Source organism: Pogona vitticeps, chromosome 1 (assembly GCF_051106095.1).
Source record: "Pogona vitticeps strain Pit_001003342236 chromosome 1, PviZW2.1, whole genome shotgun sequence".
Lineage (NCBI taxonomy): Eukaryota > Metazoa > Chordata > Lepidosauria > Squamata > Agamidae > Pogona > Pogona vitticeps.
The window spans coordinates 246264469-246291880 of record NC_135783.1 but is presented as its reverse complement, the minus strand read 5'-3'; the positions used below and the strand labels follow the sequence as shown (position 1 = coordinate 246291880).

At 44.7% G+C, this 27412-nt stretch overlaps 1 protein-coding gene across 14 annotated transcripts in view; it reads right to left on the bottom strand.

Moving 5' to 3' along the window:
• CTNND1 (catenin delta 1) overlaps window positions 1-27412 on the bottom strand; it is a 76626-nt gene that overhangs the window by 31443 nt on the left and 17771 nt on the right. For 9 of the 14 annotated variants that reach the window (XM_020792451.3, XM_020792454.3, XM_020792457.3 and 6 more), the window contains exons 2-5: window positions 15200-15315; window positions 12659-12967; window positions 2724-2795; window positions 1574-1732 (exon numbers count right to left, since the gene is read on the bottom strand). In XM_020792451.3, the coding sequence (XP_020648110.1) occupies window positions 1574-1732; window positions 2724-2795; window positions 12659-12853 (426 nt within the window). In that variant the 5' untranslated portion in view covers window positions 12854-12967; window positions 15200-15315. The other 5 variants (XM_020792458.3, XM_020792460.3, XM_072985448.2 and 2 more) reach the window with 4 other exon arrangements.

The following is a 27412-nucleotide window of genomic DNA, read 5'->3' as shown; positions in this document are numbered from 1 at the left end:
GCATTGGTCGCCCTGTACGATGACCTGTTGAGGGAGGCTGACAGGGGCAAAGTGTCTCTGTTGGTTCTCCTTGACATCTCGTCGGCCTTTGATACCGTCGACCACGGTATCCTCCTGGGGAGGCTCTCCGAGTTGGGAATAGGTGGCTTGGCGTTAGCCTGGCTCCGTTCCTTCCTGGAGGACTGACCCCAGAGAGTACAGCTTGGGGAGAATGTCTCGGCCCCATGGAATCTCAATTGTGGGGTCCCACAGGGGTCGATTATCTCCCCAATGCTGTTCAACATCTATATGAGACCGCTGGGTGGGGTCATCAGGGGGTGTGGAGCCTCGTGTCACCAGTATGCTGATGACATCCAGCTCTACATCTCCTTTTCACCAACTGCAGGTGATGCCGTCCTGTCCCTCCAGCACTGCCTGGGGGCCGTGCTGCAGTGGATGCAGGAAAATGGGCTGAGGCTGAACCTAGACAAGACGGAAGTTCTGAGGGTGGACGTCCTAGGAGTTGGTGGCCTGGGTGGCTCTCTCACATTTGGGGGGTGACCCTGGTTGCTAAGAGTGGGGTTCACAGCCTGGGGGTACATCTGGACCCGACGCTCACCATGGAAACGCAGGTGGTGTTGGTAGTTCGTACCAACTTTTTCCACCTTTGGTGGATTGCCTGGCTGCGACCCTACCTTGACATGGGGACGCTCACTACCTTGGTACATGCGCTCGTAATCTTAAGATTAGACCACTGTAACGCACTCTACGTGGGGCTGCCTTTGAGGCTGATGCGGAAACTTCAAGTGGTGCAGAATGCAGCGGCCAGACTCCTTACTGGAGTGAGAAAACACCAACATATCTCTCCTGTTCTGGCCATGCTGCACTGGCTGCCCACCCGTTTCCGCATTGAATTCAAAGTTCTAATGCTTACCTATAAGGCCCTAAACGGTTTAGGACCTCGATACTTGGCGGAACGCCTGCTCCCACCAAGATCTACTTGGATCACCCGCACGAGTCAGGAGGTGAGGCTGAGGAGCCTGACGCCGAAGGAGGCCCGGAGGGAAAAGACTCGAAGCCAGGCCTTCTCGGCGGTGGCTCCTCGCCTTTGGAAAAACCTTCCTCCGGAGATTCGCGAGACCCCTACGCTGGGTACTTTCAAATGCCAGCTGAAAACATGGATGTACATCCTGGCCTTCCCTCCTGTCAACTACTGATTTCTTTTGCTTTGCTATTTATTATTTATTTATTCCTGCACTATTTGTTATTGTTGCATGCTAATGTTTTTATGTTTTTTAATTGTTTTGATATTCTGTAAGCTGCCCAGAGTGGTAGAATATACCAGATGGGCGGGATATAAATTGAACAAACAAACAAAATAAATAAAATAAATCACTCCCTGGAAACAGATGAAAATCTAAAACAACACTTGGTTCTGTTATCCCTTATTTTGCTTTTTTTAAAAAATAATTTTGCCATTAACTATTCTGCCTGTGCTATATATCACAGGCACACCCAACTATCCTCTCTTTCTACCCATTTTATAAAGAAGGGATACATTCCACAATACTATAACCGCTCTCCAGCCCTTTACCGTCGTCTCTGTGCGGCGAGTTGTCCCATCATCGGAGGTCTCAACAGAAACAACCGACATAGCACCCTCCGGGTCTTCTTCCATGGTGTAAGTCTCTTCCACAATCTGCCCTGGATCTTGCATTCTAGGAATGGTGCTGTATATAAGGTGGCTGTGGTCCTAGGAAAGTGAAGGGATGATAGGTAAAGGTTCCCTTGACAATTTTTGTCCAGACGTGTTCGACTCTAGGGGGCGGTGCTCATCCCCGTTTCCAAGCCATAGAGCCAGCGTTTGTCCGAAGACAATCTTCCGTGGTCACATGGCCAGTGCGACTTAGACACGGAACGCTGTTACCTTCCCACCGAGGTGGTCCCTGTTTATCTACTCGCATTTGCATGCTTTCGAACCACTAGGTTGGTGGGAGCTGGGACAAGCGACGGGTGCTCACTCCATTGCGTGGATTCGATCTTACAGCTGAAGATCTACAGACCTTACAGCACAGAGGCTTCTGCGGTTTAACCCACAGCGCCACCACGTCCCTCTAGGGATGCATACAGAAGGGATGATATATCAGCGCAATTCAGGCAATTTTAGAGGAGGTCATTCTCCACAATTTCAGCACAGAGTTTGGAAACAGTACTTTGTAGACAATATGCCTAGAACCCCTTTTCCAATCTCTGCCTCAGCACTATTTGCAAATTTTCTTTAATAAAACACAAGCAAATAGAACACGCAAGCACAAGCTACAATTTTATTTTGTTAGTTAAACCTGTTAAACTCACATTAAGGTGTCAGTCAGCACACAAAATAATGGATGGTATTCAGGTTTGAGTGACTTGGTCTCTTTCTTTGCATGCTCTAAGCCACTTACACTTTCTCTCTCCAAAAGACATATCCTTACAAAGCAGGGATAGGTGGCCTGTTTTCTTGCAGGTATTTTGGACTATGCTGCCCACCAATCCCTGACTGCCACTCACACTGGATGGGCCTCTGAGAGTTGTATTCCAAAATATCTTGAAGGCACAACATTGAATGATCTTGATTAAAAAGCCTTCTTGGCATTTTACAGAAAAATATAGGCTCCCCCAAATCAGGGATGAAATCCAAATACTCTGGTTTGGATTCAAGCAACCCAAACAGAAGTATCATCTTCAATTTCCTCTCTTTTTACCTGTGGTCCGTTGAGTTTCAGTTCTGAGAATTTCTGCCTCTCCAAGTCAGCATTGCCCAAGAAACGGCCGTTCTGCAAAAGACAAAAGGGGCAAATTTATGACCAGTAGGAAGGGGCCAAGGTGTCTATGGAATCCTCTTGTAGCTGTCAAGTGCCCTCCAGCCATGCAACCATACTATGTCTCAGGAAAGATCCCAATAACTATAATATATGCCCATCTCACCATAAATTAAAGAGACTAGAAGGCTGGATTGCCACAATTTGAAAATGACACAGCTCATACTGGCTGCACACTGAACACAGATCCTTAGAGGTTTCTGTTTCTCTACCTTTTTGGAGTACCACATACAAGTCCTCCAGTCAAACTAACCAATTAGGAATGAAATGGCAGGCTACTCACCTGTAATTGTAATTCTTCGAGTGGACCTCTTTGATTCACACTGTGGGTGATCCGCGCCTGTGCGGAGCTTCTTCAGAAGATTCTAGAGCTTCTGCGGTAGCAAAAATCACATTAGAATAGACCCCTCCCCCCTCAGTATAAGTACCTTGGCACCAGGTCTTTCCCTTCAGTTGTGTCAACGGCAGCAAGGAGAAAAATATTTCATGGCATGACAGAGGAGAGGTCAGGTGGGATGTGTGAATCACAGAGGTCCACTCGAAGAACTACAATTACAGGTGAGTAACCTGCCGTTCTTCTTTGTGGCCTCTGTGAATCACACTGTGGGTGACTAGCAAGCTGTCTTACCCGGAGGCCGGGTGTCATGCCAAGGCGGAAGCCAAAACATCATGTCCAAATGCCGCATCAGACTTCTGTCGAACATCTAGTCCATAATGTTGGACGACGGTAGATGGTTTTGCCCACGTAGCCGAGGCGCAGATGTCGGAGAGAGGAAGGACCAGTAGTTGAGAGAGAGATGAAACTGAGACACTACTTTAGGTAGGAAGGAGACATCAAGGAACAGCTTTAATTTATCAAGATAGAACTGTATATAAGGATAATATAAGGATAATCATGGTGTAGGGCCACAAGGTTGCTTGCTTGGCGAGCTGAAGTAATTGCAATGAGAAAGGCCATCTTGACGGAAAGTAGATGGATATTCGCTGAGGCTAGCGGTTCGAACAGAGGTTTAGTGAGTTGTTGCAAGACTAAGGTCAAGGACCATTGTGGAGAGGGCAGGTGAACGTCTGGGTCAGATTGTGACAATCCCTTAAGAAAGCGCTTGAGCGTGGGATGTCTGAAAAAACAAGTTGCTGGAGAGGTCAGTGGTTTGTATGAGACGATTGCCGAGAGACAGACTCTAACAAGACAAGAGAGAAAGACCAGAAGATTTGAGATGGAGCAAATATCGGAGAACCGTGGAGAGAGACGGGTTGACGGCAGGAAGGGAAAGAGCTGTAGTAAAAGATTGATTTTTTTCCATTTATACAAGTAAGCTTTTCTGCTTTGCTTGATTGAGAACATCCATCAAGGAGGGAGAATCCTCCACGCTGCCAGGTGCAGAGCAGGTAAGTCGGGATGAAGGATCCGGGAGTTGTTTTGCGTGAGGAGGTGTGGTAGGTGGGGGAGGTGATAGATTGGAGGACAGGTGGTATGGCACTGGGAACCGGGGCTGTCTCATCCACTAAAGAGCAATGAGGATGGCGTTCGGTTTGTTCTGTTTTATTCGGACAATTACCTTGTGGAGGAGCAGGAATGGTGGGAAGAGGTATGTGAGGGTCTTGGGCCAGTGGCCAACGAACGTGTCTCCTCAGGAGTGTTTGCTGATCCTGGCACGGGAGCAATAGCGCTTACATTTCCGATTCTTGTGGGAGGCAAAAACATCTAGAGTCGGTTTTCCCCCATTTTTGCACAGGTGGAGGGAAATTGTTTGATCTAATTCCCACTCATGGGGTTGTGAGTTTGTGCGGCTGAGAAAATTGGCTAGGTCGTTGTCCTGGCCTGTGATGTGCAGAGCTGTGAGGCATATGTGGTGCGAGAGGCACCATTCCCATAGGTCGACTGTCAAATAGAGGAGGCTTGGGGAGTGGGTGCCTCCGTGTTTGAGAATATAGTACATAGCTGTGGTGTTGGTGGTGGCAATCTGGACCACCTTGCCAGCTAGAATGTTTACGAATGCTTTGCATACCTTTATTACTGCTAATAGTTCTAACTGATGTGGAGTGAACGTTCTCTGCGGGACCAATTGGCGTGTATTTTGAGAGAGCCGCAATGCGCTGGTAAGGCTGGCGTCTGTTGTGACTTTTATTTGAGGACGTGGTTGCTGGAAAGGGCATCCCATAGAGAGATTTGGGATGAAGCACCACCATTGGAGTCGTGAGGCCAGTTCGGAAGCAACTCTTAAAAGAGTGTTGGGAGGATTTGTCAGTGGGTTGAAAAGTGCAAGAAACCATGATTGTAGGGACCTCATCTTCAGGCGTATGTGTTGTACAACTGAGGCCATGGTGCCTAGTACACGTTGAACGAGGATGGCAGGAACCAAGGCACGGGGGAGTGAAACCTTGGAGGAGGGAAATGAAGTTGTAGGGCTCATTTTGGATTTTTGCAAGACCAAGATTGCGAAGGAGGGATAAGGTGAAAAGGGTGTCTCGGCAAGCTTCATGGTGGGAACAAGCTACAAGGAGCCAGTCATCTATGTATGGGAAGACGAGGATCTTTGGAAGTCTGAGAAAAGCACCACTGGGGCCATGCACTTGGTGAAGACTCTGGGAGCTGTTGCCAATCCAAAAGGAAGTCTTTTGAATTGGTAGGCTTGGGACCCAAGTTGGAATCAAATAAACTGACTGTGGGAGGAGTAGGTGGAGATGTGGAAGTATGCATCTATGACTGTGAACCAGTCGTTTTTTCTGAGAAGAGGTAGAATGGATTCAAGGGTTACCATATGGAATTTTGTGGTGATGACATATTGATTGAGTCCTCAAAGTCTAGAATAGGTTGTAAAACTCTGGCTATTTTGGAGACGGTGAAATAACGGGAGAGAAACGTTGTTTTGCTGTATAGGTTCTATTGTGTCCTTGATGAGTAAATTTTTAATCTCTTCTTGCAGAGTTTGGGACAGTGGAGTGACAATATGATGGGATGGAGGGAAATGGATATGGTATCCGTTTTGGACAATGGAAAGAACCCAGGTGTCGGTGGTGATGGACTGCCAGGCAGGGTAAGTGTTCCCAGAGGAAATGGGGTTGATTTGCGATCTTGGTCGGGAAAACGTCAAACATGATGTTTGGGTTTGCGGTCATTGCGCCTTTGGATAGATTGCTGGCAAGGTTTTTGTTTGTATTGTTGTTGTTTCAAGTATGGTGTGTAAAGGTTCTGACATTGGGATGCGTGTTGGAACATCTGGTAGGAATTGTAAGGTTGCCTCCATTGATTGCACTGAGGGTGCTGTTGATAGGTGGGATAGACACCTCATCTTTTGGCAGTGGAACATTTCCTTTGAACATTTTCCAAGATGTCATCAGTTTCAACATTAGAGAGACCGGTGCCATCAAATGGGAGGTGCTCGGGCATCTTCTGCAAGGCCGGCTGTTCTTAGCCAGGAGAAACGTCTGAGCGCAACAGAGGTAGCCATGGATTTAGCTGTGGTGTCTACTGTGTGTTTGGCAGAGAACGTTTGCTGTTTGGCGACAGAGAGACCTTCGTGTTGAAAGGTTTGTGCTAATACTTTTTAGTCTTCTGGTAAAGAGTCAAGAAAAGTGGCCAAGTCATCCCAAAGGAAGCGTTGATATGCCCCCATAGCTCTGTGGTAGTTAGCTACCCTCATAGTAAAAGCCACTGATGAGTAAAGCCACCTGTCCATAGAGTCTATTCTTCGACTGTCTTTGTTAGATGGGATAAGGGGCTGTCAGTGTCGAGATCGCGATTGTGAGGCCTCGACAAATATCAAATTTGGGGCCGGCTGTTTCTGGAGAAAAAGTGCTCCAGATTGTGTATCCCACAGAGATTATCGATTCTTTTCAAGACTGAGTGAGAGGAGGGTGGTTTAGTCCAAGATCGATGAGCAGTGCTAAGAAGAGACGGTAGCATGGAAATAAGGACTGGGGTAGTTGTGTCCTTAGAAATAGGATCATAAAGGTGATCTGCTGGTTCGGTTGTGGGGTGATGGATTTGAAGATTGAGTGACTTATCATGCGGATCATGAGTTGAACATAAGTTTGGAAATCCTCTGCTGGGGATGGAGGATCTACATCTGCAAGGTCGGAATCTGGTGGTGTGAGAAGCACAGATGGAGTTTGTGGTCGTGAACCATGTTCTGAGACCTCGGGATCGAGCCTGGAGTTGATAGAACGTCGATCGACTTCGGTGTCAAGAGAATGTTGAACACAGTAATGTTGACGGTGGTCTGCCACTGAAGAGTGTGGCATGTCCATTTATTTATTTATTTATTTATTTATTTATTTATTTATTTATTTATTTGATTTTTACCCCGCCCCTCTAGACCATGTCTACATTTGTCCACATCGACCGGTATCAATGTCAAAGGTGCATCCATGGACAGAGGTAAACGAGATGGGATCTCAGTGTCAAAGTCTGTGTCTTGATATTGACGGACTGCGTGTCTAGGTTGGTGCTGTTGTTGAGGGCTAGCACCCAAGAAAGATCAAAGTGGAGCATGCATGGACCAGGATGGATACTGAGGGTCGTCGATATCGGAACCAGTGTCTCTATGGTGTCGGAAAGGCGGCTGAGGCAGATTCAGCGGACACATAGGTAGGTCTGTAGAGTAAATTGAGGCTGGGGATGCCAAGCGAGAGGAGTGATTTCCATCATTTTGAGCTGGAAAATATGTAATCACAGGGGCTACGAATGCTCATGGGTGGAAGCGTGTTTGTCGGTGGCCCTGATTTTCGCCGGTGGTTGATGAAGAGTCATGTGATGGCTGCATGGAGGTTTGATGCGCCTCATCTAAACAAAAAAGGCACTTTGTGTGACCATCCAATCGTGGGATCTTGTTAGAGTAGAAAAAGAAAAATCGGAGCGTGGGAGGGGGAGGCTGAGGCACGGAGAAAAACTAAAAATAGTGTATGTATCTTTGAAAACTAGTAAGAGAAAAAGATTCTTAAGTTCAGCAGTAAAAAGAAGGACGGGGGTCTTCGACCCATACTGGATTTGAGAGATCTCAACACCTACCTCAATCCTCGGAAGTTCAGGATGATTACCCTGGAAGGGATCGTCCACCTGCTCAAGAAAGGAGATTGGTTTGTAGTGGTGGATCTGAAGGATGCTTACTTTCATGTAACAATCCACGAGGCTTACAGAAAGTACCTTCGACTGATCTTCCAGGACACCATATACCAATTTGTAGCCCTGCCATTCGGCCTCTCCACCGCCCCACGGACCTTTACCAAGTGTATGGCCCCAGTGGCAGCTTATCTACGTCTCCAGGGGATCCAAATTTACCCATACATCGACGATTGGCTGATCGTGTCAAAGTCCGAACACCAAGCCTACCAGGACACTCATCAAGTTCTGCAGACCCTACAGGCCTTAGGCCTATCCATCAACTACGAGAAGTCTCATTTACGACCCTCTCAAGTGATGGACTACATAGGGGCCAGGCTGGATGCCGTGCAAGCCCGTCTGTTCACACTTCCAGAACGTGTCTACAAAATAAGAAAAGCAGTTCTGAGGTTCAAGCCAAGGAGGACAGTATCGGCAAAGCTAGCACAACACCTGCTAGGCCTCATGGCCTCAACAACGGCCACCTTGCCCCATGCGAGACTCAAAATGCGCTCTCTACAATCTTGGCTGATGGCCCTGTTCAACCCTGTGACAGACAGTCATCACAAGCGCCTCAGGGTCACTCCAGAACTTGCAAGGCAATTACAGTGGTGGCTCTTTCCTCCACATCTGCTAATCGGAAGGCCTTTTCGTCCTCTACAACTCACCATACAGGTGACAACGGACGCCAGCCCGATGGGATGGGGAGCCCACTGTCTACATCACCAGATACATGCTCTGTGGTCCCCGCAGGAAGCATCCCTGCATATCAACCATCTGGAAATGCTGGCGGTGATAAAGGCCTTCAGGGCGTTTCTCCCTCTTCTCAGGGGCACAGCTGTACAGGTAGTAACAGACAATACCACCACGATGTACTACCTGAACAAGCAAGGGGGCACGAGGTCCAAGTCTCTGCTGTTTCTCACAGTACATTTCTGGGAATGGTGCTACCTGAGGCACATTTTTCCAGTGGCTATCCATGTGGCCACATCAGACAACCAGTTGGCGGACGAACTCAGTCGTCGCCCGTTCCAATCCCACGAGTGGCAACTGGACCAGAAGGTATTCACCACCCTTTGCCAACGATGGGGACATCCACTGGTGGACATGTTTGCCACGCAATACAACACGAAGTGTCCACTCTATGCGTCCCGCGCGGGCAGAGGACAAGACTCCCTCGGAGACGCACTTAAGTCAGCACTTGTGCTGGCCTCTCGGAATCTTCTAGAGCTGCAAGAGAAAAGTAACAATGTTCAGGTTGCCCTGCACTGAGCATGCTCAGCCCGCCAACGGCTCAGTTCCCCATGTCCGCCATGTGAAGAGTTGGAACCAAGAACACTCCTCAGTGACGGACAAGTGGGGAGGCCGGGCGGGACGTGTGTATTCATGGAGAATCCACTTGAAGAACCATGTTTACAGGTAAGTAACCTGTCCTTCTTCAACGTGGTTCTCCATGAATCCACACTAATGGGTGACTAGCAAGCACACTTACAGGATGGTGGGCCGTCACTGAAGCAGTGAAGTCAGAACAGCCCTTCCAAATTTGGTCTCAGCTTTAGCCCGAAGGTCCAACTTGTAGTGGGTAACAAAGGTAGAAGCATTGGACCAAGTAGCCGACCGACAAATCTCTTGGATGTCGATTCCCCTTAGCAGGGCCGTAGATGTAGCCATGGCCCTAGTGGAATGGGCTTTGAGACCTTCCGGCACAGGTTTCTGCAGCAGTTCATATGCCAGAGAAATGGTAGAGACTAGCCACCTGGAGAGGGAAGAGGAGGAAGCAGGAGAGCCTTTGCGAGGCCCATAAAAACAAAGAAACAGTCTATGGGCCTTTCTGAAATCTTTAGTTCTGGTAACATAATAGGCCAGTGCTCTACGAACGTCTAAAGCATGGAGCATGCGTTCGACTTCTGTAACTGCATCAGGAAAAAGGGTTGGTAATATCAACGGCTGGTTAACGTGGAAGGTAGACACAACCTTAGGCAGGAAAGTCACATCAGGATGCAGGACCACCTTATCCTTAAAAAATTGCAAATAAGGAGGATCGGCACGTAGGGCAGCTAACTCACTAGCTCTCCTAGCCGAAGTAATGGCTACCAAAAACAGTGTCTTGAAGGACAAGAATTTCAAGTCACAGGAGGCCATAGGCTCGAAAGGATGCCGCGTAAGACAATGCAAGACAGTCTGTAGCGACCACTGAGGTATCGGTCTTTTAGCTGGAGGCCGCATGTTGTCAAGTCCCTTGAAAAAGGCTTTAAGGGTTGGGTGAGAGAACCATCTGGATGACTCTGAACCCGGAGGTTGAAAGGCCACAATAGCTGCAGTGTAGACCTTCAGCGTTGACTTAGACAGGCCCAAATCGAAAAGATGCCTGAGGTATAACAGCAGAGTCGATAAGGCCACAGGTGAGGAATGCAGGCGACGTTCCTCAGTAAATCTGAGAAAATTTCTCCACTTGTAGTTGTAAAGCAACTTAGTGGCAGGCTTCCGTGCCTTGTTGATGACCTCTGTCAATGATGGGAAATCCTCCACGCAGTCAAGTGGAGTGCATCGAGGTCTGGATGGAGAACATTCCCTCCGCTCTGAGTGAGTAAGTTGGGCTGCGATGGAAGAGTTACCCTGTCCACTGACGCTTGAGACAGAGTGGAGAACCATGGTCGACGTGGCCACCAAGGGGCAATTAGTATTGCTTCTGCCCTCGTCTGTATTAGTCTGACTATGACCCTCTGAAGGAGTGGCAGAGGAGGAAACAGGTAGATGAGGTCTCTCTTCCATGGGACCATGAACGCGTCTCCGAGGGAGTCTTGTCCTCTGCCCGCGCGGGACGCATAGAGTGGACACTTTCAGGCTCTCAGAAGATAGACGTACGAGGCTCTTCAGCATGGCAGTTGAAAGAAACTGAAGGGAGTGTCCTGGTGCCAAGGTACTTATACCGAGGGGGGGGTCTATTCGAATGTGTTTTTTGCTACTGCAGAAGCCCTAGAATATTCCGAAGAGGCTCCGTGCAGGCGCGGATCACCCACAGTGTGATTCACTGAGGCCATGAAGAAGAACTGGTACCTTCCAGAAATAATGCAAGCACAGACTCCATGCTCCTAAGGATACTTGCAGAAGCAAAAAACTCTTACTATGCAGTAACTGACTGAGACACACAGAAGGTTATCTTGAGAGTCAAGTTCAAATCCTGGGAAAAAGAACCCACTAATGAATCAACTCAAGAAAACCTTGTCTGCATCCTACATATCTTTGGGACAGTTAACATAGCAGAGAACACAATCGTCACTACCCAGAATGAAATGGGATTTGAATGTAAGGCCTTACACTGGAGCACTCCAACTGATAGACTTAGAAGTTCCATTCTTTGCCCCATCAACTTGCAGTTCGAAATCTGTTTGCGTGCATCTTTCCAACAGGACATCCCAAATAATGTCTATATCTACTGGGTCTGGGACTCAGAATTGCTGAGCTGAATAAGACACACAAAGTACCATGTGCAACCCTAAAGCTTAACACAGGTATTCTTATCCCATGGCACTGCCTATTTTCCTCATCTGCATGCTTAAAGGGAAGAAGGCAAACAAACAGAAACAACACAAGAGATAAAAAGCTAGTTGAGTTTGGTGTATAACCCGAAGAAACATCATTTGAGCTTGCTCATATGACTGTAGTGTCCCTAGCTGTACTTCACTCCTGTATGCCTGAAAAATGAAGAACCGATACCTGCATGTGGGGGACATTTTAGTGCCTTAGACAGGTACTGCCACTATGGGCAAGTAGGCCTTCATTTTACTGTCTGGCACTCTCTTCAGTTTATTAGTTGTTTTGTCTGTCTCATCTGTTCCAAGAGTTGCTTCCTGCCAGATATATGATGAGCTGCTAAGCAAGGAGACTTCAGTTGCTTGTACAGCACTTTGGAGGAGGCATCGGCAAAGAACATGTAAAAAAAAGTATTAGGATAATGACTTTAAAACCCAGAATGTTTTCTAAAGCACATCAGCTTGCCAAGGCTCTCTGATGTTCCTCCTGCTGCATCTTCTTCACACACATAGCAGTCATGCCCTCTCAGCTATCACCACAAGCATATCTCCAATAAGCACTGAGAATGCAAAATTTTCCATGAAGAGCTGGGTCTCAACCAGAGACACTTAACCTCTTACTAGTGAGAGTACATACAGGGGCTGACCCCAAACCAGCAAGGTTTCTGCTCACAAACATCAGCAGAAAAGATGCCCCGTGAGTTGGTGGCTGCCACCAAAGTCCCTACAGCAGCCCTCTATGGTTTGGAAGGATGCCAAGATGCCTGTCTATGTCACAGAGCCTTACTAACCAGCAGGACAGAGTTTCTCCTTCTTTTCTGGAAGGGAAGGGTGGAAATTCTTGTTAACTGTGTCACTGACCAGTTTTGTTACAGTCTAAAGGTGGGGACAGTATGTTAGCCATTCCAGCCTACTCTAGTTATTTGACTTCTCTGTCACACCATTTCTCAACAAAGCAGCTTTTATGGGAGCAGGTATATTTTATGGGAACAGCCAGTATATCAGAAAGCACATTTGCCAACCACTCAGCTACTCAGGACACAGAAAAATGAAGTCTTAGATCAAGGTGCACCTCAAAGTATTTCCAACGAAGCTCATGGTACTAAGACGGCACTTCAGCAGGCACCACTTAAATCAGAGGTAGACAAGCTTCTGGCTTGCCCACTCCACCTGGGCAATGTTACCTGGTGCCGGCGAGTGAGGGTGCCGTTGGCCATGGTCTGGCTGGCATCCTGTGGGGAGACACGGACGCGCTCCAGCTGTGCAGAGACATGGCGCCGTTCTTCCTCCAGGGCCCGTGTCAGCTTCTCAAACTGTGCCTCCTGCTCTTTGACGGAGGCAAGTATACTGGCAGTCGACTCCACTTCCGAGTCATCCATGTTGTGAAGGCCCCACACGGGGGGGAAAGTGGGTGCAAGACAAGAAGGTGCCACAGGATTTGTGGGAACTGGTGTCACACAGTAAGGAGGGTGGCGGGGGAAAGGATCCCCTCACTTCATACACATACACGCACACACCAATTGGGGAAAAGGGGAGAGAGAAAGAGAAAGAAAAGTCTTAGGTCGGGGAAGAGTGAGATTTAAAAATTTATGAAAGGCCATCTTACATCTAATTTTCCCCCTCCCACCAAATCATCAGAGCAGGAAAAACCAAGGCTACCAGCCTCCCTGAGGCAACAATTACAACAGATTAACTATGCAAGCACAGTGTGTGAAAGAAAATCTTATTCACATGGGTACTCCCCTTCAACGGTGAGGGGGCATGTTGGAGGAAATCGAGGGGGCATGCTGGAGGAATCTAGGACTGTGGCCTAACAATTCCTTCTCTTCAGACTTTTCTCCATGAAGAGGCCCACTTACTGAGTATAACAGAAATGGTTTCTTGGTATCCACATCACTGTGGTGCACTGAAGCACAGCTTTAATGTTAAACACTCAGGATTTTGCCTCTTTATGGGCTCAAGCTATACCTCCTCATAAACAGATGATGGGTTTCTCTACTTCTAGCTCACTTGCTCCTTGTCACTTTAGCAGTAAATTACATGACTATCTGCACAATGTTAAATGTACTACTATGTGTTTTACCCTGCTTACAGTATATGTAGAAAAAGGAGACAGCACATCACTGTGTGGTTTATTTAGAACAGTGATTCTTAACCTTGGGTTACTCAGATGTTTTTGAACTGCAGCTCCCAGAAACCCCAGCCAGCACAGCTGGTGGTGAAAGCTTCTGGGAGTTGCAGTCCAAAAACACCTGAGTAACCCAAGGTTAAGAACCACTGATTTAGAACATCTGTAATACTGCACTGCCATGCTAGTGCTCTATGCATGGGAGAGACCTCTGCCTTGAAGCAAGAGTCTGGATCACATCTTCAGCCCAATTCTTCCTGTAAACAAGTCTCGCAGTGAAAGCACTCCTTGTTTTAAAACAGTGAACAACTGATTGTTAACCCCTCTTATTATACTATACATTCATCTGCTTATTGTCTTCTACAGATAGCCAGCCGTCTTTAAAGAAGGCCACTTCATCTTCAACATATGGCCTTTATATATCTAGTGTAATCTGGCTGCAGTTTCCATATTCTACTGTATCAGCACTTCCAGATCTAACTGGCCTGGCCACGCACAAGCCCTTGTCTTCTAACCAAGAAGCTCGAAGCTGGCTTAATTTTAATGCACTATCGCCAGAGTGCAACAACCTCTACCACTTTAAAGAGTGGCAGCTGGGAACATGACATTAGCTGACCCTATGACCTGCTAAAATTGTGCTTGCATCAGGCAGGAAGATGAAAAACTTGTACAGTATCAGAAAAGCAGAAAGGGATAACTCCTAAGAAATTGCCATGTCTTTTTTCAAGCACATATTCGTAGGGTGGGAAGCAGCAAAAAAAAATCCCACCATGAATTAATACAAAATGCTTTTATATGGAACTATTACAGCAATACCCTGTAGATGTCATTGTGATTACTTGGTTTTATCCAGTTTATTCTGTCCAAGGTATTTTGAGGGGTAAATGTTAATTTCCTTAGCTATGCACATATTTCTCTATGGTCTTTACCAGAGTGGTAATTTTTTTTAAGTGTTTGTATGCATTCACTCTATGTCTTCCAGAGAGCCTCAATTATGGGGTAACTTGGAAGCACGATTGAAAAAATGACCAATTAAGGAGTGGGAAACAGTACCACTTCTTAAATCTTCAGATGACTTCTTTTTTTTAATAGTGCACTGGTATTTCCCCATGACACTTCCCTTCTAGAAATCCTTCTTCACCCCATTTTATAATGTCAAAGCCACACATGAACGGCTGTAAATCTTGATGTAACTGTCAACCATCAATAACACATATAATTAGATGGTCAAAGAGAGGAAAGGTTTTTTTTTTTTTTTTTTTTTTTGAAAGCCAGATTCCTCAACCTAGGATTAGTGCAAATGGGCAGGACAACAGGGCATCAGTCCAAAAGGAATGTCTTGAGACACAATCTATTTAAAGAGTTCATAAAGCTGACTTTTTGGGAGGCAACACAAAGGAATGGGTGGATATGGAGATCCTGGAAGGAAATCATACCCATGTTTGTATATCTTCCCAACCCTTGGGATTTCTACTCCTCTTACCATAGAAGTAACTCCCAAAATTTTAAGACAGTTAATCTGGAGGAAACAGAACCCACCACCAAAACCAACAGAACATTATAACAGCAAAGATGGATTTTTCCATATTATACACACCTGTGAAGGGAAGGCCGGTCTGAATTGATTGATTAAGGCACAGCTTGTTCTAAGTGCAGAAAAATCATGGGAGAAGCAGCCCAGCCACCAACAGGAAGGAAGCAGGAGAGAAAAAGCTGCAGAAACAGCAGAAAGGGAATAAAAAATACAAGTGTGAATTCAAAAAAAGAAGAAAGCAAAGAAGGTAAGTGAGGATCTAAGATCAAATCAGTAATTATTCATTTTTTTAAAAACCCACTATACTATCCCACCATTTACGCAATGGATAGAAAATAAATTGTACAATTCTAAGGCTTGTATAGTTTCTGCCCTATTCTGAACTGGGCATATGTCAAAGGAATGAGGCACCTTTGGATCCACCAGATCAACAGCCTTTTCTGGCACACCTCCTACTGGTCCTTCTAAAGGAGACAAAACAGGCACCGCCCTTTCCATTGCCACAAGCCAGAAAGGCTTCCAGGGCTGTTCTTCTTTTCCAAAAAGAGAGCTCTTACTGCCCCAGAGAGGAAAATTTGAACAATCCTATGACCCCTGGGAGCATCCCAGAACTGCCTCCGACATTTATGGTGTTCCAATTTGCTGCTAGGTGATTGTCATTGTGAAGTTTTAAACAGAGGGCTCGCTCATGAAAGGGCCTCTAGGAGGTGGCTAAGAAGACAGGCTGGGGAGGGGGAAATATTCCACACTCTTGAATTGCCAGTTCTGGTGGGCTAAGCAGCTTTAAAATCCTCTGGTTGCTGGAAAGTAAAGAAGGATGGGTTGGTTTCCACCAGCACTCATATCTCACCTCAGGAATGCCAAGTCTGAACATGCTGAAGTTTCTCCAAAAAATCCAGCAAAAGAAAAATTCAAGGCAGGCATGACAAGCTTGGACAAGTCTAGCTTCCAAGACAGATAGAGCCTCAACCCAGTTTCCCACGGTGTTAGTGACACATCAGCCACTGGAACTGACTGATCCTTGAGCCCACAGGCATAGTAATATTAGAAGGGAAAACTTGTTTGAAGAATTCCCTTTGAAAAGAAACAGAAACCAGCAGAATCCCATGACCACTGTCTGGAACACACTGGGCCATTCTGCCAAGATCCATTAGCTCCAGCGTAAAGCTTTCTCTAAGTTTTCAGGAATATTTTCGTCAACTAATCCCATGCGAACACACTCAGGCAAAGGACCCTTTTGAAAATTAAACAGGCAGCTTTAGAAGGTGACGATCTTTAACATCATCTCACACCCAGTCTACTGTGTGTTCCTAAAGCCAATCTGATACCTTCAGAGAACCACTATGCAGAATTGGTTGTTCTCCTATATAACACAAAGCCACCTCTACCCATCACATTTTAGAGGAGACTCATTTTTACAGTGTTTTCAATCATGAAATGATATACATATTGTGGAAATATTTGTGTTCCATGAATTAGGTGTTGGGGGAAAAAGCATGCACATGCATATGGGACGTGGTGGCACTGCGGGTTAAACCACAGAAGCCTCTGTACTGCAAGGTTGGAAGACCAGCAGTCTCAAGATCAAATTCACACAACGGAGTGAGCTCCTGTCGCTTCTCCCAGCTCCTGCCAACCTAGCAGTTCGAAAGCATGCAAATGCGAGTAGATAAATAGGTACCACCATGGTGGGAAGGTAACTGCGTTTGCGCTGGCCACGTGACCACGGAAACTGTCTTCGGACAAACGCTGGCTCTACGACTTGGAAACGGGGATGAGCACCGCGCCCTAGACTCGGATACGACTGGACAAATTGTCAAGGGGGACCTTTACCTTTATTAGCCACTGATGAGAACAAACTAGAATTATAGCAGCGTTTCTATCTGCTATGGAGGCTTTGTTTACTGGAACACAAAACTCACAAATTCTTAACAAAAATCAAGGAATTGGCAAGAAGTCAACCCATCCTTAATTTTGATGGCTTTTAACCTCTGAATATGCAATAGTTGGCCTGAAGAGAAACATGTTCAAGAGAGGGGAATGTATGTCACAACTGTGGACTGTAAAAGTAAGATGCACCACTGTCACATTTTTAGTCACATGCCTTAAATTTTTGCTTGACAGTGGAATGTTTTCAAACTTCTCTTCAGACACCTTGGCACCAAGAGGACTTTGACCCAAAAGAGATTGTTAGTTTGCTATAGACAGTCTTACACTTTGCCCTCTGATAGACTCCACCCTGTAATCATCCTCTGCAAAAGACCAGTGCAAATCTACAAGGAACACACAGGGCATACTCCCTGTTCTTTCCTTTCTAAGGCTGCTGAGGAAGATCATGTGGGCAACCTAGCCAATGACCAAATACAGTACACACATGATGCCACATGCCTCAAAGGCAAAGTTACAACCACTTACGTACTTTTAAAATAGGCAATTTAGGATCCAATGACCAGGTCACCAATGGAGCAGCACCTCCTAAATAGAGCAGAAGCTACACAGCAGAGGTAAGCATAGACTGCTCTCTTCAAGGCAAAACAGACACTCCTCTCCTCCTGATGAAAGGAGCAGAGACCACCAACAGTAACTGCCCACCCTATTCTTTTCCCAAATAAGCGGCTTGAACGCAACTTTGCTCTGCTAAACTCTAATCTGTTATGAGAGCTGGACAAACAGAGAATCACAGACACGTCTCTTTATCACGGTATATTTCTTCCTACATTCTGAGGTTTTAACATATGCAGAAGCTTGCTCTTTTTATCATCAGCTACTGCTGCAAGGGAGACAGTTTTGGGATATCAGCTGTCTGTTTCCTACCGTGCTATGCCATCTCCTTTTTTTAAAAAAAGGGATATGATGGTAGAGAGATAATACCTACTTCCGTACCATACTTCCTGCCATTTAAGGCTTTCCATTTCAAAACCTAAAAGTGACTGACACTAAAGACGTTGGCCTCCAAAGCACAGTGTGCATCTGCACCGCAAGCAGTTAAACGCAGCTTTCCCACACCTAGATGCAGGATTAATCCGCCGACATGGAATTGGAGCCTGTTTCTTTTCTCTGGCAGGAGGGTTCAATGCCACTTTCTTCTACTTCCTCAGAAGCAAGAGTCCCTCACAGTTCTGGTGAATCTTCCAACTCTCTAGAGACTTTGGGGGCAGATGGAATTCAAGTACAGCAACATGCACAGAGAGTGGGGTATTCTATGCCTGCAGCAGGCAAAATAATACGTATTTCTTCTTTTAAATGATGCTGATGTTGTCCATGAAGTTGTCTCTGGACTGGCAACACAAAGTGATACTCTTCCAAGAGATTACATTCCTTAAAGAGGCAGCAGGTCAGACCCACCTCTTATTTTCTTCAGCTCCTTGGCAATTCACAGGTGATTATCCTTGCTTATTCAATGTGAAATGTATTTACACAGCGTTTCCTTTAAGTATTCACAGCAAATAACCTGTCCCATTGCTAACTTTTAAGGTCATCCCTTAAAACAAGCTAGTGCTTGGAGATATTTTTACCTGCTTTTAGTAGTACAGTACTGTCTCCTTATCAGAGTGGCTTGTCAATGACATTCAGGCAGATGAGTATTCAAGAGTGGACTTCGCAACTCACGGCCCATGCTATTTATCTCAACCATAATATTTTCCTGAACACCTACATATAACATCTGTTATGGTGAGGTTGTCAGGCAGCTCTCTGTGAGGCTCAAAAACAGCCTGATGCCCTTCTATGCCTAGCACTATGTCTATTGGCCATGTTCTTTTAAAAGCTGCACTGTAGAGAATACGGGCAAAGACCTGGTAGAGATAATCTATTTAAGAAAACAGACCCAGAAACTACAGCACTGACTCCGAAGAGGCAGAGGAGCAGACCAAGGATCCAAACTAAGGGTGGGCTGAAGGCAACCCAGAACCCACTTTTTCAGAGCTCAGCCTCCACAGCAGTGGACGAGCAGCACCGGGTCGGTTCTTGGATGCAAACTGTCTGCTCTACCTACCTAAGCTGCCCGTCTTTTATCTAAATTAACCTCGAAAGCCAATCAGCCAGAGTGTGCTTTCATATAACAGTTAGAAGTGTGTCCTTTTGGACTGCAATACTCAGAATTGTCCAGGAATCCCCAAAGCATAATTCTAGCAGGTCCCAGAAACTTAAGTCTGCAAATCCGCCTCCCAGTTATTTAACCCCTGCACTGCCTTCTCTGGCCTGGTTCTCATTTCAAAAACAAGGAAGGCACTGCAGTGCTACCTGGGAGTTGTAGATCTTCCTAGGAGTCACAGTCTTTCAGTAGGAGCACTCTATAGGGCTTTAATGGGGAGCCAGGACTATCAGTCCCAGCATCCCCCACACTCAGAAGGGCCTGCCCCTGCTGGTTGATCAAACCACCATGGTTACATGACTGACCAGAAGAGGCACAGGCAACACTGGCAGCCTGCCTCCTTTCTCCCTGACTATGTCTCCTTAATTACCATCAGGTTTGTCTGAGCAATAGAAAAAGTTCAGATCAACTTTGCACTTCGGAAAGGCAACACGATATTTACCGTGTTGCCATTCTGAACAGTCAATTGAGTGCTTACCAACCTGGGGGGGGGTGTCACATTTTATATGTGTTGTAGCCTTTGTTAAATATTTTCTTCCTGAACCTTTGGGAGCGAGATCTTAAAGTTAGCATGTATGTGTACATATGAGAAACAGGACCTCTTAAGGGAGAAAGCAGCCTCTCTTTTCTGAGAAGGGACTGACTTTATCCCATTAAAATGCTTTTTATGCAAACATGGTGGGGATGGGGGTTTCCACAGGTTACCTGGCTACAGTATTATAAAAGGGAGTTGTGCCTTGAAAAAAGTTGGGAACCGCTGGTGTAATTGAATCAGATCATACTGTTTTCAGTCATGATAATTTTGACAAAACTGGCCTTATCTGAGGATGCTGTTAGTGGCCATTACATGCAATCAGAACCATGTCTATATAGTGACCTCACACAGACTTACTTGAATCTCTCTCTTGCACATTCAGGCTCTTGCCTCACCCAGCAAACAATTGCAAAAACTATTTGTGAGGCTGTCATACCCCAGTTCAAACTTGTACTTAAGACATCACACTGGACTCCTGGAATCAAAGGCAGACAGCAAGCCAAGATACCGCCATGTATCTTGGAATTATCAGAGCAAAGATTGGCCAAAGAGATAAACTGAGCAGCACTCTGAAGTTTAAAAATGGTAAAGTAACTATGAATCCAACAAGCAAGCCCTACTCCATTAGCAAAACGAGATTTAAACTCCAGATGACTGGAGCTTCTGTAAATGATGTCCAAGGGGGAAATGTCCCCTCCATAACTAATTCCACGTTATTCAGAAACAGAAATGTCTACCAGAAAGAGACAGAAAATCTAGTACTTGACACATATTCTGGACCACAATAGTCATACTGTAATTGTTGACAATTAGTTGTGCTGATTGTCTCTGGGAGTTGTTGTCTAAAATATATGCTAGGTATCAAGGTGCCTACCCCCGTATGAGAGAAAGTACAAGATTAGGGTTTTATCCATCAGAGTTAAAAGCCTGATCTTCTAGAAGTTTCTGGTTTTACTTTCATGCCTATGTGCGTTATAAATTCAGATCTGAATACCCTATTTCAAATTTTGCTAGTGCAAGTTACCTAATAGAGTATTTTAAAAATCTGACCACAAAAGTGTTTCATACAACACTTTCTTGGCTTTGATCAGAGACAATATGTTCACAGACAACAGGAAAAGAAGTGATAGGGTAAAAATGACTACAATCTTACAAGCCACATTTGGCTTGTGGGGCAGAGGTTGCCAATCCCTGCTCTAGGGTAAACGTAAGTGGATGTGGGAATAACCAATCACAGCCATAGCTTTAAAGGAAAAGCAAGACTGAATGCCTCTTGCTTAGCCATTGGTTTCTGGTAACCGAGAACAGAATTTATGAAACTGTGTGTCATAGAAACCTGGTGGCTGAGATGCTGTGTTATAGATGAAGATACTGAAATAAATGAAACTGGGCCACAAAGAGGTTTAACCTATGTCCATGGTGTGCATTTTTTAAATAAAATGAACCAAAGAACAATCTGTCAGGATCTGTAGTAAAACGTTTAGAATTCAGGAGGTGTGAAAGTTCCCAACCCTACTTTCATAAATATCTTCTTCAGGCAGGTTTTTATAAGTAATCTCAAGAATGCTGGTTTTTAACTTATAGATTTTTTAAATGTTTTAAATTTCTTTTTAGTCTTGTTTTTTTAATTTTAATATATGTTTATTTTTAAATATGGTATTTATATAGAATTTAACATTATTTGTTTTATTGTTTTCTCTGTTGTGGGTTGCCTTTGCATTGCTAAGATCAACCTCATGCAGTTTCCTAGGCCAGCTCTGTTGGAATATGAAAAGTTTCTTCAGTTTTCAGTCTGATCCTCCAATGAACCCAGTACCCAGCTAATACACAGGATGCACACACAGCTCTACAGAAAAGGCATGACTTCAGTGAATTTATTTCCTTTCTTCCCTCCTTTCTTGTTTTCTTTCTTTCTTCCCTCCTTTCCTTCTTTCTTGCCACAAGTAGACTTAGATTGCTTCAGCACAATCCAATGCACAAAGAAAGAAACATTTTTATGGGTTAAGCCTGCAAGGAGACACAAGATGTCACTCTTAAAGAGTATTCGCTCTTTTCACAGCTAATGAGCAGAGTGCAAGCAAGCCAAGATGAGGTCAGAGCAATCTCAAAAGCCTTCTATAAAAATCTTTGCCAAATAGAATTAGGTCTCAATATTTACTGTCTAAGCTGTCAAGGAGCCCACTCCCTTATTAGGGGCTCCATGTCACAAAATATGAAAAGCTGTCTCAAGCTCGTTACTACCCAGGTTTAGCTTAAATATCTAGCACAACCAGTAGCAGACATTATATGTCAATCTGAATCAATACAAGAACTCACCATTCCCTCTAGGAGAGAGCTTTGGCATACGAGTTGCTTCTGGGAGAACTGGGACAGCTACTTGTTGCACTTCCATTTAAGAGAGGATGATTACAATGTCAGCAAAGAAACAACACTGGAGGGCAAGGATTCTCTCTCATTCACAGCAGCCTATACATTAAGGACAATAAGATGGACATCCAACCAGTGCAAGCATGCTGTCTGTCCTCAGAAACACAGAAGTGTAAATTCAGAAAGGATCCCAAGGGTCCCCTAGGTGTGCCCCTGACACTGCAGGCATCCATCGTAAAGCATCCCCAATAGCCAGCCAAACAACCTGTGTTAAAAAAAGATTCTGACCACAGAAGATCCGGCCACCTTCAGAGATAGACCTTTTCTCTTCCACCATCTAGGAATGGCATATATTCTGTTGCTTCTACATGTGCTCATAATGTTTTTGCCTAACATGTTTAATATTATTACTTCTTCTTTAACATATGAATAATTTAGCGTTTTTTGCTTTGCCATGTAAGCCACCTTGGGCCCTTTTTTAGGAGAAAGGCAGGATAAAAAATATTTTAAATAATTTTTTTAAAAAATTGTTGCACTGTTGACCTGACCTGCCCCTTACACATGAGGAAGTTGTTCCCAACATTTATTTGGAATCTCTCAAGTCTCCCTGTCCACCACAAACAAGACAAAGAACTTGAAACAGATCCATATTTTTGCTGACCTCTTGTCCCCTCTTTCCCAATCCAGGATCGGAGGGTCAGACCACATGAGGCATTTAAGACTTTAAAAAAACACACACTTAACCAAATCATTTTATCCTGGAGTAAAAGTGGCCGTCGGTTTCCAACCCCCCCCCGCCCCGCCCCAAGAGCTTTTGTGAGGTGAGGGTGAGGTGAGGGCAGGAACAGTCAGGATGGAGGAATTCCAGCCTATCTCCTCCACCACCCCACACCCACACCAAAAATGTAAGGACTCAATGTGATCTGGGAGCATTTGCTGGGTCAAGCCCCAGCTGCTTTTTCTCCAGCACAAAATGCAACCATGATGGAGGCACAGTTAAACTAGGGTGATTAGCCTCATTTGCAGTATGTCACCTAACTGGGATTTCCCAACACTTAACAAGCCATGTCAAACTTTCAGACGACCAAAAATTCATTAGAAATCCCTTCACTTTTAAAACAAAAACATGGATTCTCATATAGCTATGAATACTCCGGTGATGTTCACAACAACATTAGTGCAGTCCGGTGAAGTCTCTCAAGGCAAAAAGCAAAATATTAACCAATGTTTACTTAGTCCAACTCAAAGAACAAGACAATTACATTGTTCAGTACGAATCTGTTATTCAAACACCGACTGAATGGACTAAAGGATGAGTTTTAAACCCACATATGACTATAAAAGGTACTTTTCTCCACCCTTTAATCACAAAAACATCAAAACCACTTTTTATTAAAAACATGGAAGTTCTTCAGAGTTTGTTTGCAAATTACACACTAATCCTCCAGAAATTCTAAAAGCTTGGGAATCTTATCTACCACTGCTGTTATCCCCTCATTCATTAGGGACAAAAGCAAAGAGAGTCACTACCTAGCAGTACTTCCCAGCCTTGGGTCCTCAGATGTTCTTGGACTACAACTCCCAGAAATCCTGGCCAGCACAACTAGTGGTGAAGGCTTCTAAGAGTTTCAGTCAAAGAACATCTGGGAACTACTGAATGAAAAGAGTTCCAATCTGTAGCTCTTGCTCTTCGCCAGTTCCATAGCACAGCAGCTGACAAAAGCCAGGTAGATCAGATCTACTGGTACATTTCTGTGTGATTTATAGTACAGCCCAAATTTCCAGCTCTCAATTGTTTAGCAACAGCAACAACAGAAGTGTCTACCTCTCATCTGAAATTATACTTCTAAATTGGGGTAATCTAGAGATCTGTTCTTTTGTTTCTGGTCATGGGGCTTTCTTGGCAAAGATACTGGAGTGGCTTGCCACTGCCTGCTCCAGGTGATTGGTTCAAAATTGGGAAAGGAGTACAAGGCTGTATATTGTCACCCAGCTTATCTAACTTATATGCAGAATACATCATGCAGAAGGCTGGACTGGAGGAATCCCAAACCGGAATTAAGATTGCCGGAAGGAAATCAAGCCTGAGTGCTCACTGGAAGGACAGATCCTGAAGCTGAGGCTCCAATACTTTGGCCATCTCATGAGAAGAGAAAACTCCCTGGAAAAGACCCTGATGTTGGGAAAGTGTGAAGGCAGGAGGAGAAGGGGATGACGGAGGACGAGATGGTTGGACAGTGTCATCGAAGCAACCAACATGAATTTAACCCAACTCTGGGAGGCAGTGGAAGATAGGAGGGCCTGGCGTGCTCTGGTCCACATGGTCACGAAGAGTCGCACATGACTAAACAACGAGAGATCTGTTCTATTTCGGTACTAAGAATTTTAAGTGGCTGCCTTTTTCAACTGGACCTTAATGGGTTCTAGAGAGAAAAAAACAGACCCAGTAACCTTTGAAATCTATTCAATTCTCTCTAACCTTCTTCTCAGGGGAGACAGCATGGAATGAAGCAGGCACAGAAAAAGTGTTGCACCACACTCCAGGAACATGGATATGCCAGATTAGCCATTCCTTGTTACAGAATCCAAGAGCTCTTCAGGATAAGTCTAAGGGGCAATTCCTTTCTTAAAACCCGGTTTGGAGATCACATGAGCACTTTCATGGCACCTGCTCAATGTAACACAGAATTTAATCAACCATGATGATTTTCTCAATTAAACTGCCTCTCTGTACTATGTGGTGATCTTCTGGACAACTCCTTAGACAGTGGCAATTGGTCCCAAAAAAGTGAGTTCACCCCTAACAGTCTGCATCTGATGGAAAGTGCACTTACACAAAAGACAGAAGCCCTGTACAATAAGCTAGTCCCCACTTTTTCAACTGCCAAGGATCATTAAAACATAGCATTTCCTGTAAATTTCTACTTTGGGACACATTTCTTAGAACACCTTCCTTCTCTTCCCCATGCTCCCACCCCAACATTAAGCAACCATCAGGAACTCCTTCAAGCTCTCACAACATAAGTTAGGGTGTAACTTGATGCCTGCCTATAAAGACAGTGGGTTCCAGTCTTCAAAGCACCCACATATATGAGAATCAGCTTCTATGCAAGCTTTCGCCCACTGGAGTAGGTTAGTCTCTCTGTTGACCAACTCTTTCCCAAAACGGTGTCCTCCCAAGTGTATCCGGACTACAATTACCATCATATGCTGACTGTTAATGCCAAGCTAAAATGGGCCTTCAGTACACTAAGTTTGCAAAGGTTGGTTTATACTATCTAAAGTATCTTTTTAGTTTTCACTCATCTCCATGTTTTACAGGAACATAAAGCAAAAATCCTCTCACATAGAACATTACCTCATTAGAACTTCATTGCACTATCTTCTCACCGTTTGGCTCATAAAAATATTTCCATCTTCAGCAAAATCATTTGTTGAAGTCACTGTTGAAAACAATGTTCGGAAGAGGCTACAGAGTCAATAAGAGAACCTTACAAATCTTGTATTAAGGAGGTTGGTAAAAGGAAAAGTACAGTGTAGAGCTTGACGTTACCAAGCTACTAATAGACATATGCATGTCCTCGTGTTCAGAAACTCCATATTCCATCTGTGATCATGCACAAAAGGATACATTAAACGTGTGTGTTGTCCAGTTGCATCTACAAAGACATGCAAGGATTTTTAACCAACTTTGTATCCGCGCAAAACGGAATGGAGGAGGTTGTCCTATATCAAGCTGAGACTATTTACTCATCTAGCTCAGCACTGTTTATGCTGAACCAGCAGCAGTTCCTAAGGTTTCAGGTAAGAATCTTGCCTGATTTCCAGAAACTGAACCTGGGGTTGTTTGTAAACAAAGCAAAGCATGGGCTCAACCATTGAACAACAATCCTTCCCCTGCAACATCACTGCAGGAAAGGAAACATATGCTGTGTCTTGGACTATAATCCCTATTACTCCCAGCTCCTCAACCATAATGTTTATGGTTTGGGGAAATTTGTAGTCTTAAAATGCATGCAGGGAGCTAAGTAGCCCTGATGTGCTTCAAAAGATTCCTTTGTCCTTTTAATAAATTGATACAATTTTGAAAAGTAAACACTAGTAACTATGGACATTGTGCGGGTATACTCATCTGGGAGCCACAGTTATGACTCTTCACCATGGTAAATGTGTGTTTGCTATCATATGTTCAAACAGCCTTCTGCTTTTCTAGGAGTTGTAGTCTTGCTGCCTTTCAGGCACCTGCTAAAGAACTATGATGCTTAGAAACCATGGCTGCTTCCATTTTTGTTCATTAACAACAGGAAGTAAGCCCAAGACAGGCATGGAGCCTCCAAAACAGGTTCTGCTCCAGATGGGCAAAATATAGGTGTCTAAAGTGTGGTTCTGCAGGCATGATGTCCCAGAATTCTGCCTGGAAAATTCCAGGGACATTCTGGAAGAAGGAGTCAGAAAAATATGAATGGAACTTCCCCCCATTCAGAGCCATAAAGCTACCCTGTTTCTCCGAAAATAAGATGTAACCTGAAAGTAAGCCCTAGGATGATTTTTCAGGATGCTCATAATATAAACCCTACCCTCAAAATAAGCCCCAGTTAAGTGAAACCCCACCCTCCACCATTGGGCAGCAACTAGAAGATAACATGACTGTATTTGAATAAATGTAGATTATTGTACATGAGAAACAATAAAACTTCCCCTGAAAATAAGCCCTAATGCATTTTTGGAGCAAAACTTTGGAGCAAAAATAAGACCCTGCCTTATTTGGGGGAAAACATGGTAGGAAAATATTTTGCAAGAGCAGTCAAGATTCTATACTAGATTACAGAGTGTCTGCAGCCAGACACACTTGCAGATATTTCTTTCTTAGATCTGGGTGGGACTGTGTTTATTTTGTGATCACATATAGTTAAACTTTCAATTAAAAAGCAACCATATTCATCACCCCTGAGTGGTAAAAAGATGTACATTAATACAGGAAGGGGATGCCAGAAAGTGTAAGATGGCAAAGCGTACACAAATGCCCCAAGGTCATGGGGTGAGGGTCATCTTTCAGTGCCCTGTTTAGGTACGTATGTGTACGTATACACATACACACCCCGACAGCAGAAGGAAACCATTTTTGTTGGGTACAATTCCCATGTATTAAAGTGCTATGGTTTGTACAGGCCACAAAATGCACCTTTCTTTTGTTTAGAAACAGAAAGTGACTTTGTTCTATAGCAACATAACTCAGGCTAGTCGTAACATTTTAGTTAACAAGATCATCTGTTCTATTTGG